The sequence below is a fragment of the Aotus nancymaae genome, unplaced genomic scaffold, assembly GCF_030222135.1.
Source record: "Aotus nancymaae isolate 86718 unplaced genomic scaffold, 86718_ANA_hifiasm-v0.15.2.pri h1tg000064l_1, whole genome shotgun sequence".
Classification (NCBI taxonomy): domain Eukaryota; kingdom Metazoa; phylum Chordata; class Mammalia; order Primates; family Aotidae; genus Aotus; species Aotus nancymaae.
This window is the reverse complement of record NW_026988479.1, coordinates 17585761-17602864: the sequence shown is the minus strand read 5'-3', so window position 1 is coordinate 17602864 and position 17104 is coordinate 17585761. Positions and strand designations below refer to the sequence as shown.

Here is a 17104-nt window from a genome sequence, read left to right as displayed (position 1 = left end):
AAGAGAAGTTCTAAGATATCTCAAAGCTCTGCTTCATGCTCTTCACAAACTTTAGGCGCTAATCCATCCTGATTCAGACTTGTGTCTGTGGAAAGGATATATTTATTTTTCAAAAGTTTGAAAGGCTATATATCAAAATATTAATATAGTAATCTCTCGGGGTCAGGAATAGGTGATTTTATAATATGTGACCTTTCTATATTTTACAATTTTTTTTTTACAGTGAGTCTACGTCATCTATGTAATTTGGGGTGGGAGGGGAAACATGCTAAATATAAAAAAGAAAACAATTTATACAATAGGCATGAATCAATAGTTAACCCACACGTCCTCAGCATTGTATCAAGTGCATGACGAGTGCTGACAAATCCTTGTGGAGGGGTGGAGCACTGCTGATCTGGCTTGCTGACTCAGCCTGTGACTCAGCTATTTTGTGTGTGTCAACTGCTCCAGTGTAATAGAGACATCAGGTGGGGAATAGAATGGCCATTCTCTCGTCACAGAACACAGGCCTGATGCCCACTGTGAGGTGTCATGGAGTGAGTCCTCCCTACAAGGGAGTGGGCAACCCACATAGGTCCAGACTGCCTACCTCCTTCTACCCCCAACAACGTGCTTCAAACACAAACGTCTGGACCAAGTTCCTCTAGAGACAGCAGAGTCATCCAATTAAATATTATATTTATACCTCATCTTGTTCCAAAAGGATCTACAGTGTCTCAGCCAGTTGTCACTTCACAAGATTATGAATGAATAAGAAGCAAGATACTTCCTGTTACACACTTCCTTATTAAGAAAGGCTGACTCTACTGACCGCTTTATCTTATCTCAAGAATCAAATTAAATGCATTACTTAGCTGGTGAGCACCTATTATTTGCAAGGCTCTGTGTCTGGGGGATAGAGAGAAGACCAACAAGATTCCATGTCATTCCTCACTAGGGTTTATAACCTAAAGAAACAAACATGCTAACACATAGAAAACAATGAACGATAATTGAAAACCACCAGAAAGGGAATCACCAACCACTGTGGGTGAAGAGAGACTGCAGAGGTCACGCGACTTGAAAAAGGCAAAGCAGGCCGGGCGTGGTGGCTCACGCCTGTAATCCCAGCACTTTGGGAGGCTGAGGTGGGTGGATCACGAGGTCAAGAGATTGAGACCATCCTGGTCAACATGGTGAAACCCCGTCTCTACTAAAAATACAAAAATTAGCTGGGCATGGTGGCACGTGCCTGTAGTCCCAGCTACTTGGGAGGCTGAGGCAGGAGAATTGCTTGAACCCAGGAGGCGGAGGTTGCAGTGAGGCAGAGGTTGCGGTGAGCCAAGATCGTGCCATTGCACTTCAGCCTGGGTAACAAGAGCAAAACTCCGTCTCAAAAAAAAAAAAAAGAAAAGAAAAAGACAAAGCAAAGTCAGATGTCTCATTTCTCAGCATAAGTGTTTTAATATACCTGTTTTAGACCCAAATATAATAAATATTTTCTAAGATCTTGAAGAATAGAAAGTTTAAAATCTGAGTTCCCCATCCCACCAACAGATTAACTACAAGTAAACAAAATAGTGGTTGCTAGATGTTTTTTTCAAGTAACTACACTCTTTAATATGTTGTAGCTGATTTCCAGCTTAAGAAGTTTACAGCTGCACTGGATTCTACTGTATGGATGTTCTTTCATCCACTTAACCAATTACCTTTCCATGGACGTATAGGCTACTCCCAGTCTCTTGCCCTTATAACCATTGGTTCACAAACCATCTTCAAAGATATAGTTGTACACCTGCTCAACCATCTCCTAGGGATAGATTCCTAGAAGTGAAATTGCTGCATCAAAGGTAATGCATATTGTAAATTGTGATACATATTGCTAAACTACCTTTAAAAAGTTTCCACTAATTTATCTCACCAACTGTGCATGGCAGTGCCTAGTTCCCACATTCTAAGTCTTGCAAATTTTTTTTTATCTTTGCACATAGGATAGCTAACATATGATAAATAATTTTCAATTTGCATTTTTTTGTTAGCAATATTGAATGTTTTCATAGGTTTGCTGTTCATTTTTAAAACATCAAATGAAACATGACATTTTGATAAGATCATAAGTCTATATCCACATAGCCTTATCTATTCTGTGTGTACATAAAGAGACGTAGGAAAGAATGTTCATCAGTGATTAACAGTTGCCTGTGTCTGAGTGACAGGCTTTGGGGTAGTTTTTTCTTTTTTACAAAGTAAAGGTATGGTTTTAAAAGTACAATTCTTCTTGCAAGTAGCATTTTTATTACTCTTTAGAGACAGGGTCTCACTCTTGTCACCCAGACTAGAGTGCAGTGGTACAATACTAACTCACTACAGCCTCAAACTCCTGGACTCGAGCAATCCTCCTACCTCAGCCTCCTAAGTAGCTAGGATGACAGGTACACACCACAGCACCTAGCTAATTAAAAAAAAAAAAAAATTTTTTTTTTTTTTTTAGAGATGGAGTCTTGCTATGTTGCCCAGCCTGGCCTCAAATTTCTGGGCTCAAGCAATCCTCCTGCCTCAGCCTCCCAAAGTGTTAGGATTACAGGCATAAGCCACTATGCCTGGCCACAAGTAGTATCTTTTTATAAGATTATTTTTATAAGTAGCAAAAAATAAAGCTATTTCCATTTTTAAAAAATATTTAAATTATAGGATATGTTTTGTGCTTAGGATAAATTCTGCACAAGCATATCTTCATAACAATACTGAGGTAAAATCCTGGCATTGTGAGTGAAAATCACCAGGATAAGAGGGCATTTTCGCAGTTTTTCATTTATTCTTTAAGTCTAGCCTTCAAGTTTAAAAAAAAAAAAAAACCACTACATCACAGTCTGGTTTTTACCTATTTTGAATGTTTTTCCATAGTCACGCCTGTGTGCCAGGCCACTACAGAGATGAAAGATCCAGCCCTGCCCTTAAGGTACTTATAGTTGAGCAGGATGTCCCCAGTGGGAGATTCTAGAGTCCTGAGGACTCTTTGAAGTGGCCTCATAAGTAGCATCTTTATTACTTTAAAATGGATCTTAAATGGAAAGGGAGTTTACAATAATAGCAAATGCATATTGAAGGCTTTTTAGTACCAGGTACTGTTCTAAGTCCTTATGGCTACCCTCTGAAATAAGTCCCACCATGACCCCAATTTTCCTGAAGAGGAGACTGAAGCATGGAGATTGATTCATACGATAAAAAGTATGGACCATTATAAATATCTTAGATTCCCTCTCTGGGTATCTTTTTCTGGCCAAATTTTCATACTAAAGAGACATTAAGCCACACTTCATTTTCTCTAACCTGCCTGCAAAGATTTACTAAAATAAAGGAGATTCATCTCATGCAAGTTACAAAAACAAAAAAGTTACGCAATCATTTTGCTGTACAAATCTAAAATACTATTATTAACCATAATGTCAACTTAGGTCAATTCTTCAATTGCACTATTGCTTTGAACTTTCACAAATTATCATTTTCCTTCCATGGGAATGTCCCCAAATTAATGAACTAGAGTATGTTCAAAACAGAGCAGAGAACTACCAACATCTTCCTTCTGTCAAGATCTGACAGGCTCTTTGCCTGATTTGAAAGCAGTCCCCCGAAGCTGACCTGATTCTAAAGTTGAAAATGTTAAGTTTACCCTGCCATGTCCTCTGACATTTTGATAGGGCTTTATTTGACACTGGAGGTTGCTGATTCTTCCAGAAGAATTGCCCAATGTCACACAGCTAGTAAATGGGGACTCCCATGTCAAACCACTCACTAATTGTCCTACTCTCTTTTGGTTTTATCTTTTTAGCAGACACCAAATGAGGAATGTTTGTTCCTGGAAAGGCTGGAGGAGAACCATTACAACACCTATATATCCAAGAAACATGCAGAGAAGAATTGGTTTGTTGGCCTCAAGAAGAATGGAAGCTGTAAACGCGGTCCTCGGACTCACTATGGCCAGAAAGCAATCTTGTTTCTCCCCCTGCCAGTCTCTTCCGATTAAAGAGATCTGTTCTGGGTGTTGACCACTCCAGAGAAGCCTTGAGGGGTCCTCACCTGGTTGACCCAAAAATGTTCCCTTGACCATTGGCTGCACTAACTCCCAGCCCACAAAGCCTGAATTTGTAAACAATGTGCTTCTAAATGCCCAGTTCACTTCTAGCAGAGCCCTTTACCCCTGCACAGTTTGGAAAAGAGGGACCAAATTGCTTCAAGGGGCCAACTGGCTGGCCAGTCTGGGTCTGGGGTTGGATGTCCAATTGCCTCTTACAGGCTGAGTCCCTCATTGCAAAGGTAGGGCCAAATGAAGTGTGTGAAGGGTTCTGCTAAGTGGGGCATTAGTAATTTCCCTCTACTGAGTAAACCCTGCCTATGAATCCCCCAAACACCTTTTGTCCTTTCTGTGCCCTATAAACATTAGCAAAGAAGCTTCATGCGAGGTTAGGAAGGCAGCATTCCATGACCAGAAACAGGGACAAAGAAACTCCCACTTGAGAACAGAAGGATTTAAAATGGAAAGAGGAAATTGGGTTTTGGTGGATAACTTAGAAGGATGACATCTCCATGTAGAATAAATGAAGAAGGGGAGGCCCAGCCACCGGAAGGCAGAATAAATCCTTGGGAGTCATTACCATGCCTGGACCTTCCCAAGATTACTCAGCAGCAGAGAGCCCTGGTTGGCATCAGATGGGGAGCATTAGCAGTGGTTTCTTGATAAAAGCAAGGACATCAGAGCTGGAAAACTCATGTGGGTCTGGGGAGTGAGTGTGGGAGTGAGGGGAAAGAAAGGGAAACTGGCTGAGAGGATATCATAAAAAGAGAATGATTTCAGAAGCGAGAAGGAAAGAAAGTAATGCTGCACACTGTGCTTGGCCACCGGTAAGCAGAAGCTTTGGAGTCCTAGCCCAGTGCTGGTCCAACACTGAATTGCCTGCAGATCATCTGGGGACCTGGTTTGAATGAAGATTCTGACTCAGTGGGTCGGGGGCAGAGTTTCTGCAGTTCCATCAGGCTCCCAGGTGCAGGTGCTGAGGATACAGCTGCCTTCCCCGCCAAATGTTAAGCAGCAGGGTCCCGGTCCTAAAGAGTGTTACTCAAATGAAGGCGGTTCAAATCCCCACACCTCACCTGACCTCCACTCACCCTTAAAAACACACCTCACCAGTCTATCTGAGCATTCAGGCAGCACTGATAATACTTATACCTGTACTAAGGAGCATGATTTTAAGATGCTTTGGCCCAATGCCTATAAAATGCCCATTTCAAAGATATACAAAAGCATACTTCAAAAATGTTAAATCCTCACCAACAGCTTTTCCCAAGAGACCATTTGTATTACCATTACTTGCATAAATACGCTTCCTGCTTAAAGTAAACTTGACTCAAGTGGCTAGCAAATTAGAAACACCATTCATCTCTACCATATGATACTGATGCCATGTAAAGGCCTTTAATAAGCCATTGAAATTTACTGTGAGACTGTATGTTTTATTCGCATTTAAAAATATATAGCTTGAAAGCAGTTAAACTGATTAGTATTCAGGCACTGAGAATGACAGTACTAGGATACAATGTATAAGCTACTCAATGATCTGATACTTAACATTTACCCGTAAAATGAGATTTTTGTTTTCCACTGTGCTACAAATTTTCTCTTGAAAGTAGGAACTCTTAAGCAATGATAATTTTGGATAAAAATTGATGAGAGTGTTAGCTCATGTTTCATAGGAAATTGAAGTAATTGTTAATTAAAAACAATTCCTTAGTAACTGAACTGTCATACTTAGAATGGAAGGAAAATGACCATTTGTGAATGTTCAAAGCATAGCAGTTGAAGAACTGACCTACGTAAGTTGACATTATGGTTAATAATAGCATTTTAGATTTGTGCAGCAAAACGATTTCATAACTTTTTTGTTTTTGTAACTTGGATAAGATGAATCTCTTTTATTTTAGTAAATCTTGGAGGGCAGGTTAGAGAAAATGAAGTGTGGCTTAACATCTCTTAAGTATGAAAATCTGGCCAGAAGAAGATACCCAGAGAGGGAATCTAAGATATTTATAATGGTCCATACTTTTTATCGTATGAATCAAACTCAAGCATAACGTTGGCCAAGGAAAATTAAATACCATTGCTAACATGTAAAATGGAAGTCTGTAATTTCAGAGATGCAAAGCGTTGTAGTAAAAACATCAATATGACCTCAACCATCTCAGCCCAGATATCATTCATGTATCTGTTCAATTACTATTAAGTTGCCTACTGTGTGCTAGGCACTGTACTAGGTTCTGGGGCCCCTAGGGACCTTGTCTGTCTGGTTTGCTGCTGTATCTTCTCCCAGGGCATTATATTTATGATGAAAGATGCTGTGTATTCAATTCTTTCAGTCAAGAATAAACACAGACTTTGTAGGTTCCTGCTGAATAAATGGCAAATCCCAGAAACCCAGATTTCAGAAGAATTAGCAACCTCCAGCATAAAATAAACCCCTATCAAAATATCAGAGGGCATGGCAAGGTACACTATAGAAGGATATGGCAAGGTAAGCATTTTCAACTATAGAACCGGGTCAGCTTCAGAGGGACTGCTTTCAAATCAGGCAAAGAACCTGTCAGATCTTGTCAGAAGGAAGAGGTTGGTAGTTCCCTGCTCTGTTCTGAACATACTCTAGTTCATTAAGCTGGGGACATTCCCACTGCTGTCTTCCTTAAGTAAGTCTCGTAGCCAGCTCCTGTCATGTGCCTCTCATGTGGACTCATTTTTGAGTCCGCTCTGAACTAAGCATCATGAACATATGTGTTTTGGTTGTCTGCAATGTGATGGTGGTGGAGGGAGGTACTGGTTTCCTTGGAAGCCATAAGAAAGATTCCTATGGCCAACAGTGTGAATGAACAAAAAAGTGATTGGAGCATCAGCTGTTACTGAAGGTCCTTGCTTTGAGTCAGAGGCAAAGGAGCCCAAGTCGCCAAGTCCTCAGCCTTGAGTGTCCTGCCGACAACTAAACTCACAGCCTACAAAGCAGACCTCTGATAAAGACGCCTGTCATTTTACATCACTGTCTTTTTGTGTATCATAGTCTGCACCTTACGAATATTAATAAATGTTCCATTAATTAGTGATAATGTGTCTGAGTTTCTGAGCATCCTGCTTCCTCATCTTTCTGTCAAAGGACTTCCCCAGCATCCCTGAGGTATGGCTGCTTAGTTTTTGATATCCTGTTACCGGATATCAGATTTTAAAGGCTAACAGGGAATGTGAAGGTAGAAACATTTTTCAATGTTTTTGGAAACAGAAGGCAGTATGGACGATTTTCTGATTTTCTACATTTCTGTTAGGGAAATATACATATACAGGAAATTCGCCTCCTGAGGAGCCAGGCACCATAAATAACAGGTGAAACTTTTTCTTAACATCAGCCATGTAAAATTATGATATTATTGTTGAGGTGACTGGCTGGTTTTTTTTGTTTGTTTGTGTTTTTTTTGTTTTGTTTTTTTCAGGCAAAGGCATTATGACCTGAAAAAAAGCAACTTTTTTTTTTTTTTTTTTTTTTTTTGAGACAGAGTTTTGCTCTTGTTGCCCAGGCTGGAATACAATGGAGCAATCTCAGCTCACCAAAATCTCCGCCTCCCAGGTTCCAGCGATTCTTCTGTCTCAGACTCCCGAGTAGCTGGGATTACAGGCATGCACCACCACACCTGGCTAATTTTTTTTGTATTTTTAGTAGACACGGGGTTTCTCTATGTTGGTCAGGGTGGTCTCGAACTCCCAACCTCAGGTGATCTGCCCACCTCGGCCTCCCAAAGTGCTGGCATACAGGCATGAGCCACCGTACCTGGCCCCCCCCCAAAAAAAAACATTTAAGGACTTGTTTATAATTTTAAGTCAACGGCAAGAAGGTGGATCTATTCATCTTAAGAGCCCTGATGTGGAGCTGTAGATTTGCTTTTCAGATTTTCTAAATTATCATTCTAAGCAGTGTTTCCTTAAATAAACCTCTGGATCTTAAGACATCTTATTCTTAGGAGGAAATACGCTGCTGCCTAGCACATCATGCGGAATCACACACACATGCACACACACAGATGCACACACATCACCTAAAGAAAAAGCTGGGCAGTGTGTGCTCACTCTGCTAATTACATACCACAATATTGGTATACCACACTCAATCCCTTCTTTCCCTTCTAACATTGCCTAAAGCAGTGTTTTTCTACTTTTTAGATCTTGCTCCACCTAAGAACTACATTTTCCATAACAACCTGGCACATACATACGGTTATACATACACACAACAGAAGCAAAAATTTCACAAAACTAGATGAGATGCACTTTGATTTTTCTGTTACATTCCACTAAAACACACTGGTCAAACATGATTCAAATTGGTTCACAACATTCATGGGTCACAACCGCAGTTTGAAAAACACTGACTTAAAGCAACTGTTCTTCCCAAAGATGGCGAGACCCAATGAGGATCTTGTGTTATGACTTTAGTGTTTTCAAAGACACAGTTTGTTCTTGAGTAAACAAGACAAGGGGACATCCTGTTACCCAGGAACCATCTGTTTTGAAGGCTCTGTTAATTCTTTTAGCCGGGTTTGCTGCTAATCATGCAAAATGAATGTAATGGAACAGATTCCATGGGCGCCCACTGCTGCCTGCAAGGCTGGTCTAGCAGATTTTTCTGCTCTTGGAAGCCCTGGAGACTGTGACCCCTCCCCCTCCTTTGGAATTCTCATCACTTTGGGTCTTGAGGTCATTCCCTCCCTAACTCCCACAGTCTTCACTTCATTCCTCTTTGTTGCCTCTGCCACCCCCCTACCAATTCCTAGTTCTTAACCATGTCTAATGAAAACATAAAAAGTAGATAGAAATAAGAAAAGGCTATAACCTGGGGCCTTTATGCATCTTTGTCAGCTCCCATCACTTTCTGGAAATGATCCTCTCTCACTGCTTATCTACCTTTTAAAAAGTGTGTCATTCCTGGCTCAGTCATAAGCTAAACATCATTGCTGCTGGAATGCAGCTTATACAGGGATCTGAAATTTCCATCTTGGCTGAACCAACTAAACAAAGTAATTCTATGTCTTAAATATTTGGTGGGGTGCGGGTGGCTGAGAATGGCCCGCCTGTCAGTGAACTTGACCACAAAGAGAAAATGTAAGCATAGTCTTCACTTTTCATATTTAGCTGAGTGATGTCCTATTTATCATGGGGTGGGAAGGGAGGAGGAATTTCAAATCCGAAGCACTTTTGGGTTGTTGTTATATTAGCTAGTATGGTAGTCGTAGCACATCAAACAAAAATGTGCTGTCAACTACACTTTCACAAACTAACAAAAAATATTTTTAGAAGCAGTAGTGACAATACGGAAATATTTAAGCCCAACTGAGCAGTGGGACTTGTATGTTCTCCATTTCAAAATGACTAGGGATGATTTGTTTGACGACGGTTAAAATTGAAATAATAGCTAGAAAAAAGTGGCACCCCCTCCTTTTGAATCCACTCCTCAAAGCTGTCCTCTGCCCCCAGGAAAAAACTCTGCTTGCCATTGTACATAAATGTACACTAAAATCCACACAGAGACTTCAGAGCTTTAGGCTTGGGCATCTGACATTAGGGACTCCAGACCCCAGTGATTCAACTACTATTCTCGCAACTTACAAGGGAAATGTACTAAATGACTCCTGGAATCTTTCTGCAACGTTGGACCCACTTTGCGGTTGACATATTGACCATGACATACTACACTGTTAGCTTTCCACCCTAGTTATAAAATTAAAAAGAGAAACCAGGTCACACACAGCCTGAAGCCAGAGGGTGGGATTCCTTTATAAAACGCACACATTTTAGGACCAAGCTTTGGGGTCTTCCGGATGGTTCTGAGAATGTTTGTGATGTGGGAAGGAGGTATTTCCCAAATTGCCTCCTTCCTTCTTAGCTCCCCACTGTCACACAGGCTAAATTTACACACGCAGCAGCTAAACATTGGTGTCTGTTTTATTACATCAACAAGTAAAACCTCACATGTCCTCGATGTGCTTTTCTATCAGCCTTAATGAAGGGTTGGGCACTCCGTTTGGAACTGTGCCAATTTAAGGATTTGGTTCACTTGGGCAAAGTGTTTGGGGATAGAGATGTAAACAGTCAATTTGTGCCAATTGTCACAGAGACATCCTTCATTGTGATTTTCACATTTCATGTTTTCTTGTCTTAGGAAATATTTTTTTTTTAGTCTGACCCATAGACACATAAGAATAAGATGTCAGATTATTTTCTAATATGCCTTGTTCTCCAAAATAAGTTATAGGAACATATTATATACTACCTTGTTTTGTGTGGATTAGAAACACAAGACTGTTGAGAGCCTGGGAATATCAACTGTATTAAGAGTTTAGCAACTTCCTGTGGAAACAAATAGTAAAATCTATTGCATTCTCAAAATAGAATACCTGCATTAGGGACAGCACTATTGACTCAGGAAATGGTACAAGTTTTAAGACTGGCTGGATTGTTTCTGCTAATAGAGGACAAAATTGTAAATCCATATGATGGTTATGCAGAGAGAGCAAATGAGAGGGAAATATGTTTCCATATATTCAGTGCTACTGCAATCCGCCATATATTTAATTGAGGTGAAAAAGAGATTGGTTTTATACATTGCTTAAAAATGTATAGCTCCTAAAAACTTCACTCTGTCACCCAGGCTGGAGGGCAGTGGCACAATCTCAGCTCACTGCAACCTCTGCTTCCCGGTTCAAGTGATTCTCCTGCCTCAGCCTCCTGAGTAGCTAGGACTACAGGCGAGCACCACCACGCCCGGCTAATTTTTATATTTTTAGTAGAGACAGGGTTTTGCCAGATTGTCCAGGCTGGTCTCAAACTCCTGACCTCAAGTGATCCGCCCTCCTCGGCCTTCCAAAGTGCTGAGATTACAGGTGTGAGCCACTGTGCCCAGCCCATCCATTAACCATTTATTGTCTATGATGACATTAGTCAGGGTCCAGTCAGGAGACAGAAACCACACCAGTCATTTGAACAGGGGGAACATTTTAATGGAAATAACTGTTAACTAGTAAAAGGGATTAACTACTAAGAGGGGTAAAGTGCTCTGTAAAGAACGTTGGAATAGCAGATGTAGGGAGCAGCTACTATCGTCAAGGCTGAGGAGGGTACTCAAGGAAGGAACCCACTCGAAAGAGGACAGCCTCTCAAGATGAGCTTCAGGCTGCATTTGAGACGTGGCTGTGGCCCACTAGATGGTGAAGAATTTCACTGAGGTGCTTCATTCCCACCAGAATGCTGGTGAAACTCTCTGGAAGCACTTGCTGGGGTGCCGGCAAAAGTCGCCAGGAGGTGTGCACCAGCACGTCTCCACAGGGAGCTGCCCAGTGGCCACTGTTCCATAGGAGCAAGAAGAAAAGTACAAGAACCCCAAAGAAATGCCCCTTCTTCTGATAGTGTCCCTCTGGCGCCCTCTACTGACAAACCTTACTTCAGGCAAGAGAGAGTGTGTGCACGGGAACTGCCCTTTACAAAACCAGCAGATATTGTGAGACTTATTCACTATGATGAGAACAGCACAGGAAAGATCTGCCCCCATTATTCAATTACCTCTCACCGACTCCTTTCCATGACACGTGGGAATTATGGGAGCTATAATTCAAGATGAGATCTGGGTGAGGACACATCCAAACCATATCATGGGGTCTCACTCTGTTGCCCAGGCTGGTCTTGAATTCCTGGGCTTAGGCAATCCTCCTCCCTCAGCCTTCCAAAGTCCTGAAATTACAGGCATGAGCCACCACACCCAGCCTAATTATTTAGATAGCTCTAAAGGATTATTCCAGCTTCAGAACCTCTCACAGCGTAAGCCGAGGCCTCTATTGGGAATGTCCCAACTTCTCCCTCTGCCCTGTTTTGCTTCCTTCTCTTCCACAGGTGCTCTAAGAACACTCTCTAATAAAGTTCCCATGTGCTAATCTGCATCTCAGAGTCTGCTTCCCAGGGAATCTATCCTGTGGCAATATCTGCCCAGGACGCTACTGAACTGTTCTGAGCAGGGTAACAGGCATGGTTCCATGCAGCCCTGTGACTGCCAAGTCTCTGGGCATCTGAAGTGAACACTCTAAGTCTACAAAGTTCCAGCCTATTTCCTGTCTGCAATCTATATGGATGATCCTCAATAAAACCTCAACCTTCTTTCTAATCACCTGTCCTGATGTTACTTGGGAGGGACACTTGTTAAATCATTAGGTTTTTCATTCAATCACGTGTCCATTCTTTCAACAAATATTTCTTAAGACCTAAATATGCACTAGGTCTGGTGGGTGCAAGGATGCACAGAAAACCTCTTTCCTGGAGCTTACACTCTCATAAAGGGAGACAGATACTGATGAACACATCATTTTTCAAATTTCAGTCATTTGCATACTGCTTCCAAAATTTTTGCCATATATACTTATTGTCTATGGTACTTCTAATTCATATAGTTTATGTAACATGGATTGTTTTGTCTACTTTAAGGCCCATTGTATGCAAAAATACTCATAAAAGTGTAAGTATTCATTACTAGCAGTACTATATAGATTTTTTAAATACACATTAAAATAAACATATAATTTTAACATCGTAAAGGGAAATCCACATATCATCTGTCCTGCCATTCATATACCACCCTTTAGGAAGTAATTTACCCGAGGGATCACACAGAGAAATGTAAAACTGCAACTATAATAGCTGTTTACCAAGAAGTATCCAGTGTCCTCCAACCATACAAGAAGGGGATTTCACTTCATTTCACTTAGAGCTTCCCCTAGGAAGTGAGCTGATGTCTGAAGGAAGTGTACAAGTTGACTAGGTAAAGAGATATGGCAAGGTTTGTGAAGAACACTCCAGATAGAGGCAGCAGCATGTGCCAAGGGCCTGTGGCAGGAAGGAGCATGATGCCAGTGAGGCTCAAGTATAGAAAGCAAGGGGTGGTAGGGCACGGATTGAAGAGAGGCCAGCCAGGGAGGGAGAAGCCACTGGTAGAAGAGGGAAGCTGGTAGACTCCATTCTCCACCATCTGCAGACAACCAAGTAGAAGCCGCATACACGCAATCCTCCTATCTCCCCACAGCTGAATTATAACACTTCCCTAGACCCTCTGCCAAAGGAAACAAATCATCAGTATCAGCATGCATGTTTCTGGCCTGGATTCAAATCTGAAACTCTGAAATGTATTTCAGACTTGAAACTTTGGAAGCTGAAGTTATATTTGCTAAATACTTTGATCTCTCATGGAGGCTTTTATGCATTCCATCCAGCAGGTGGAGTAGAGGAAAATGCTTTTTATTCCCAACAGATTCCCTTAAACCCAAGAGGAAAAACAGGATTTGCCAGCATAGCTGAGGGTGTGAGTTAGAACAGGGAAGCAGTAATTCTGTTCTGTATTTGAGTCTCATTCATATTGAAAACATGAAGTAATTAGCTTCTTATTACTGTACTTCCAGAGATTCTGAATTTGATGTTTCTGTCCAAGTTTGGGTAGCTATGCTACTTTTCAGTCCAAAAACAAATGAAGCAGCTTAAAAAGAATCATACAACCAAAAACCACATCTTTTACAAGCTACAAAAACAGAAAGACAACTTGGAAACTTTTCAGAGATGGTGCAAGTTTCATGGTTTAGGGACAAGAGAGGGAGGCAATGTCTTAAACTGGGTATGAAAATAGGTAACATACATACGTTTTTATAGATCTAAGGAGGAAAACTCAACAGCCCACATTGCTTTTCAGAAACTAGCTCCTTAAAGTCCTAAGGTCAAATAGTGATCCCATGGAAAGAAGAGAGAAACCAAAGAGAAATAAAGTGAATAGAGACAGAATATTATTGGTACTCCAGGTTCTATAAGAAACATGACTGATTCTTTATAATAACTACTCTGAATTGATCACGTTCCTTTTTCTAATAGGCATGGGACTGGGTGCAGTGGCTCACACCTATAATCCCATAACTTAGGGAGGCTGAGGCAGGTGGATCCTGACTTGAGGTCAGGAGTTTGAGACCAGCCTGGCTAACATGGCAAAAACCCATCTCTACTGAAAATACAAAAATTAGCCAGGCATGGTGGCGCATGCCTGTAATACCAGCTACTGGGGAGGCTGAGGCACAAGAATTACCTGAACCTGGGAGGCAGAGGTTGCAGTGAGCTGAGATCACGCCACTGTACTCCAGTACAGGTGACAGAGTGAGAGTCCATCTCAGAAAAAATAATAATAATAATAATACAATAAAATAAACGTTTAAAAGGCATGGAGAGCCACCTTCTTGACAACCAAACAAGAAAGTAGTTTCTGAATTCCTGGTATGGAAGACGGGATTGTAACCAACACCAGAGAATCCAGAGAACAAAAAACCTACACTATTGAGAGGTTTACACAATGTAGCTAGAGACTGTGATATACAAACAAATCATTAGAATGCAACTTAGGAGAGCACTAAGAGGAGTACGGACTGGATGCTGCCAGAACACAGGTAGGAGGAAAAATTCTTCCCAGAGGAGTTAGCGAAGACTTCCCAGAGGAGTAACATTTCAGCTGTATCACAAGAGATAAGCAGACACTACGGTTTGTATGCCTGCATGTCCCCAACATTCATCCGTTGAAACCGAATCATCAATGTGATAGCGTTGGAAGGTAGGGCCTTTGGGAGGTGATTGGTCAATGGAATTAGTGCCCTTCTAAAAGAGGCCTAATGGATCTGCCTTGTCTCTTCCACCATGTGAGGACAAAGCCAGAAGGAACCATGAACCACTTTCTATGAACTAGAAAGTGGGCCTTGCAAGACACCAAATCTGCCGGTGCCGTGATCTTGAACTTCCCAGCTTCCAGAACTGTGAATAATCAATTTCTGTTGTTTATATGCTGTTTAGTCTGTGGCACTTTTTTACAGCAGCCCAGACAGACTAAGACAGCAGGTGTCTACCAGGTGGGGAGGTGGGAAAAGGAAACAGGACCATGGAGTCCTACCTCACTCATGGACTAGACACCACAGGGTCACATGTGACGGAGCCACACGTGGCCAAAGTCACCCCTGACAAGCCTTCAGGGAGATAGATGTACCATCGTGGGGCAAATCCAATATGGCCATTCCTTCCACCCATATGGAAACAGATCACAGATCACTGCTACTTCAGCTGAGCACCAGAGGAAGTCACTGTCACATGCTTGAAGGCCACATCCTAGGAATATAATGAATAATTAAGCACCCTTAGTCAAGAAGTGCTCGTGGTATGAGAGACCCAGAAAACTGGGACAACAGCAGACTCCTGCCTCACCGCTCACTGCCCTGGGAGCACGAATGCAAGGAGTGGAATGATGAGCAGATCACCCACACTATTAACTGCGACGTTTTCTTTTCTTTCTCCTGAGTAAGGAAAGTTTCTTTCCAGTGAGTTAACTATGTGTGTGTGATGTCACTTTCCTGCCAAGTAAAGGGCACAAGGTCTAGAGTCCTCTGACGCCACCACTGTATTTGTGATTTCTCTAAGACTTGGTCTCCCTATCTGTAATATAGGGAGAAGAGCATAACCTTTTTCACGTGGTTGTCATGAGGATTCAGTGAACTAAGCCATATGGATTGCACAGAAACACTGCAAGGCACAGGGAAAGTGGTCCATGAATATTTACTATTACTGCTATTATTATGACTCCAGTCAGAGGAGACAGCATGGGTTTGGGCACAAGTGCAAATGAGAACAGCAGGTTTAAAGGATGTTGAGCAGCATCACATGAAGCTGGTAAAGGAAGAAAATTACTTCACAAATCTGGGGAATTTTGGAAGGTTCTTTATTGCAGAGTTCCACTCTGCCTTTGGGCAAGAAGGAACCAGTGGAGATTTTAAGCAGTTAAGTCATAACTTGACATTTTGATTAAACTGAGACAGCTCTAGCTGTAGCGTGGAAAAGATGGGAAAACCAGTCAGGAGGCTCCTGCAGGAGCTTGGTTTTGGGATAAGGAGAAAATAAATTGGCCAGCTACAGTGATGAATGCCTGTAATCCCAGCACTTTGGGAGGCCAAAGCAGGAGGATCACTTGAGGTCAGGAGTTTGAGACCAGCCTGGCCAAGATGGTGAAACCCCATGTCTACCAAAAACACAAAACTTAGCTGGGCAGGGTGGCATGTGTCTGTAATCCCAGCTACTCAGGAGGCTGAGGCACGAGAATCACTTGAACCCAGGAGGCGGATGTTGTAGTGAGCTGAGATCACGCCACTGCACTCCTCCATCCTGGGGAAAAGAACAAGATTCTATCCAAAAAAAAGAGAAAAGAAAACGAATTGACAGTGACGATGATGACAATGACAATGAGATAATAATGATGATAATGATCTTAGTGTGGGTACCCCAAAAACAGACCCTGAGACCATGACTTGGGTGCAGGTTGAGAAGAAAATCCAAGAAGCACAAGTTGAGGGAGGAGAAAGTCATACATGGAAGGAAGAAGGGCCAACAAAGGGCGGATCCTTGAGCAGGTCACTGCTGTAGAAAGCTGGCCTCAATTCCAGCGTGGGGCTCTGAGGGATTGTCGAGGAAACACCTCAGGATTGCCCAGCAGGGAAGCTGGGGTACTTACCACTGATTTCCATCCTCTGGTTGAGGGTTTCTACTAGAGGTATAAATTCCAGCACTTCTGGCTGCTCTGCCTCTGGAATGACAAGCTCCTGGAGCACCCGAGGAAGTCCTTGGGGAGAGAAAGAGAGAGAGGTGGGCTTTGAGGTGGGACGCTTTGGGTGTGATTGGGAACTGTCCTTCAGGGCTGCATGCAAGCTTAGAAGTGGCTGACCAGGTGGGTGGTGAGGAGGGGGAAGAGGAGCAATTGTAGCAGGCAACCTTTACTGAGTGCTTCCCATGGGCCAGGCATGGTGCTCAGCACTTCAGATAAATGCATGATCACAGTCTACCTTCACAACCCTCAGGAGAAGATACTGATGATGCTATTAGTATCTTCATCTTAAAGACGGAGAAACGGAAGCACCAAGAGGTTATATGATATACCCAAAGCCATACAGCAAGTGAGTGATGACACCCATACTTGAGCTCAAGTATTTCAACTAT

At 42.1% G+C, this 17104-nt stretch overlaps 2 protein-coding genes across 12 annotated transcripts in view; one reads left to right on the top strand and one right to left on the bottom strand.

Annotated features, from left to right (window-relative positions):
* The window catches only part of FGF1 (fibroblast growth factor 1), a 106134-nt gene extending 99009 nt beyond the window's left edge, over positions 1-7125 (top strand). For 7 of the 11 annotated variants that reach the window (XM_064366442.1, XM_064366449.1, XM_064366441.1 and 4 more), the window contains one exon: positions 3812-7125. In XM_064366442.1, coding sequence (XP_064222512.1) covers positions 3812-4006 — 195 coding nt within the window. In that variant the 3' untranslated portion in view covers positions 4007-7125. The remainder of the gene's footprint in view (positions 1-3811) is intronic. The other 4 variants (XM_064366446.1, XM_064366445.1, XM_064366447.1 and 1 more) reach the window with 2 other exon arrangements.
* The window catches only part of ARHGAP26 (Rho GTPase activating protein 26), a 643473-nt gene extending 626769 nt beyond the window's left edge, over positions 1-16704 (bottom strand). Inside the window, exon 1 of the mRNA XM_064366439.1 lies at positions 16623-16704. The gene's annotated coding sequence lies outside the window, so the exon portion shown is untranslated. The remainder of the gene's footprint in view (positions 1-16622) is intronic.
* Between the last annotated feature and the right edge of the window lie 400 nt (positions 16705-17104).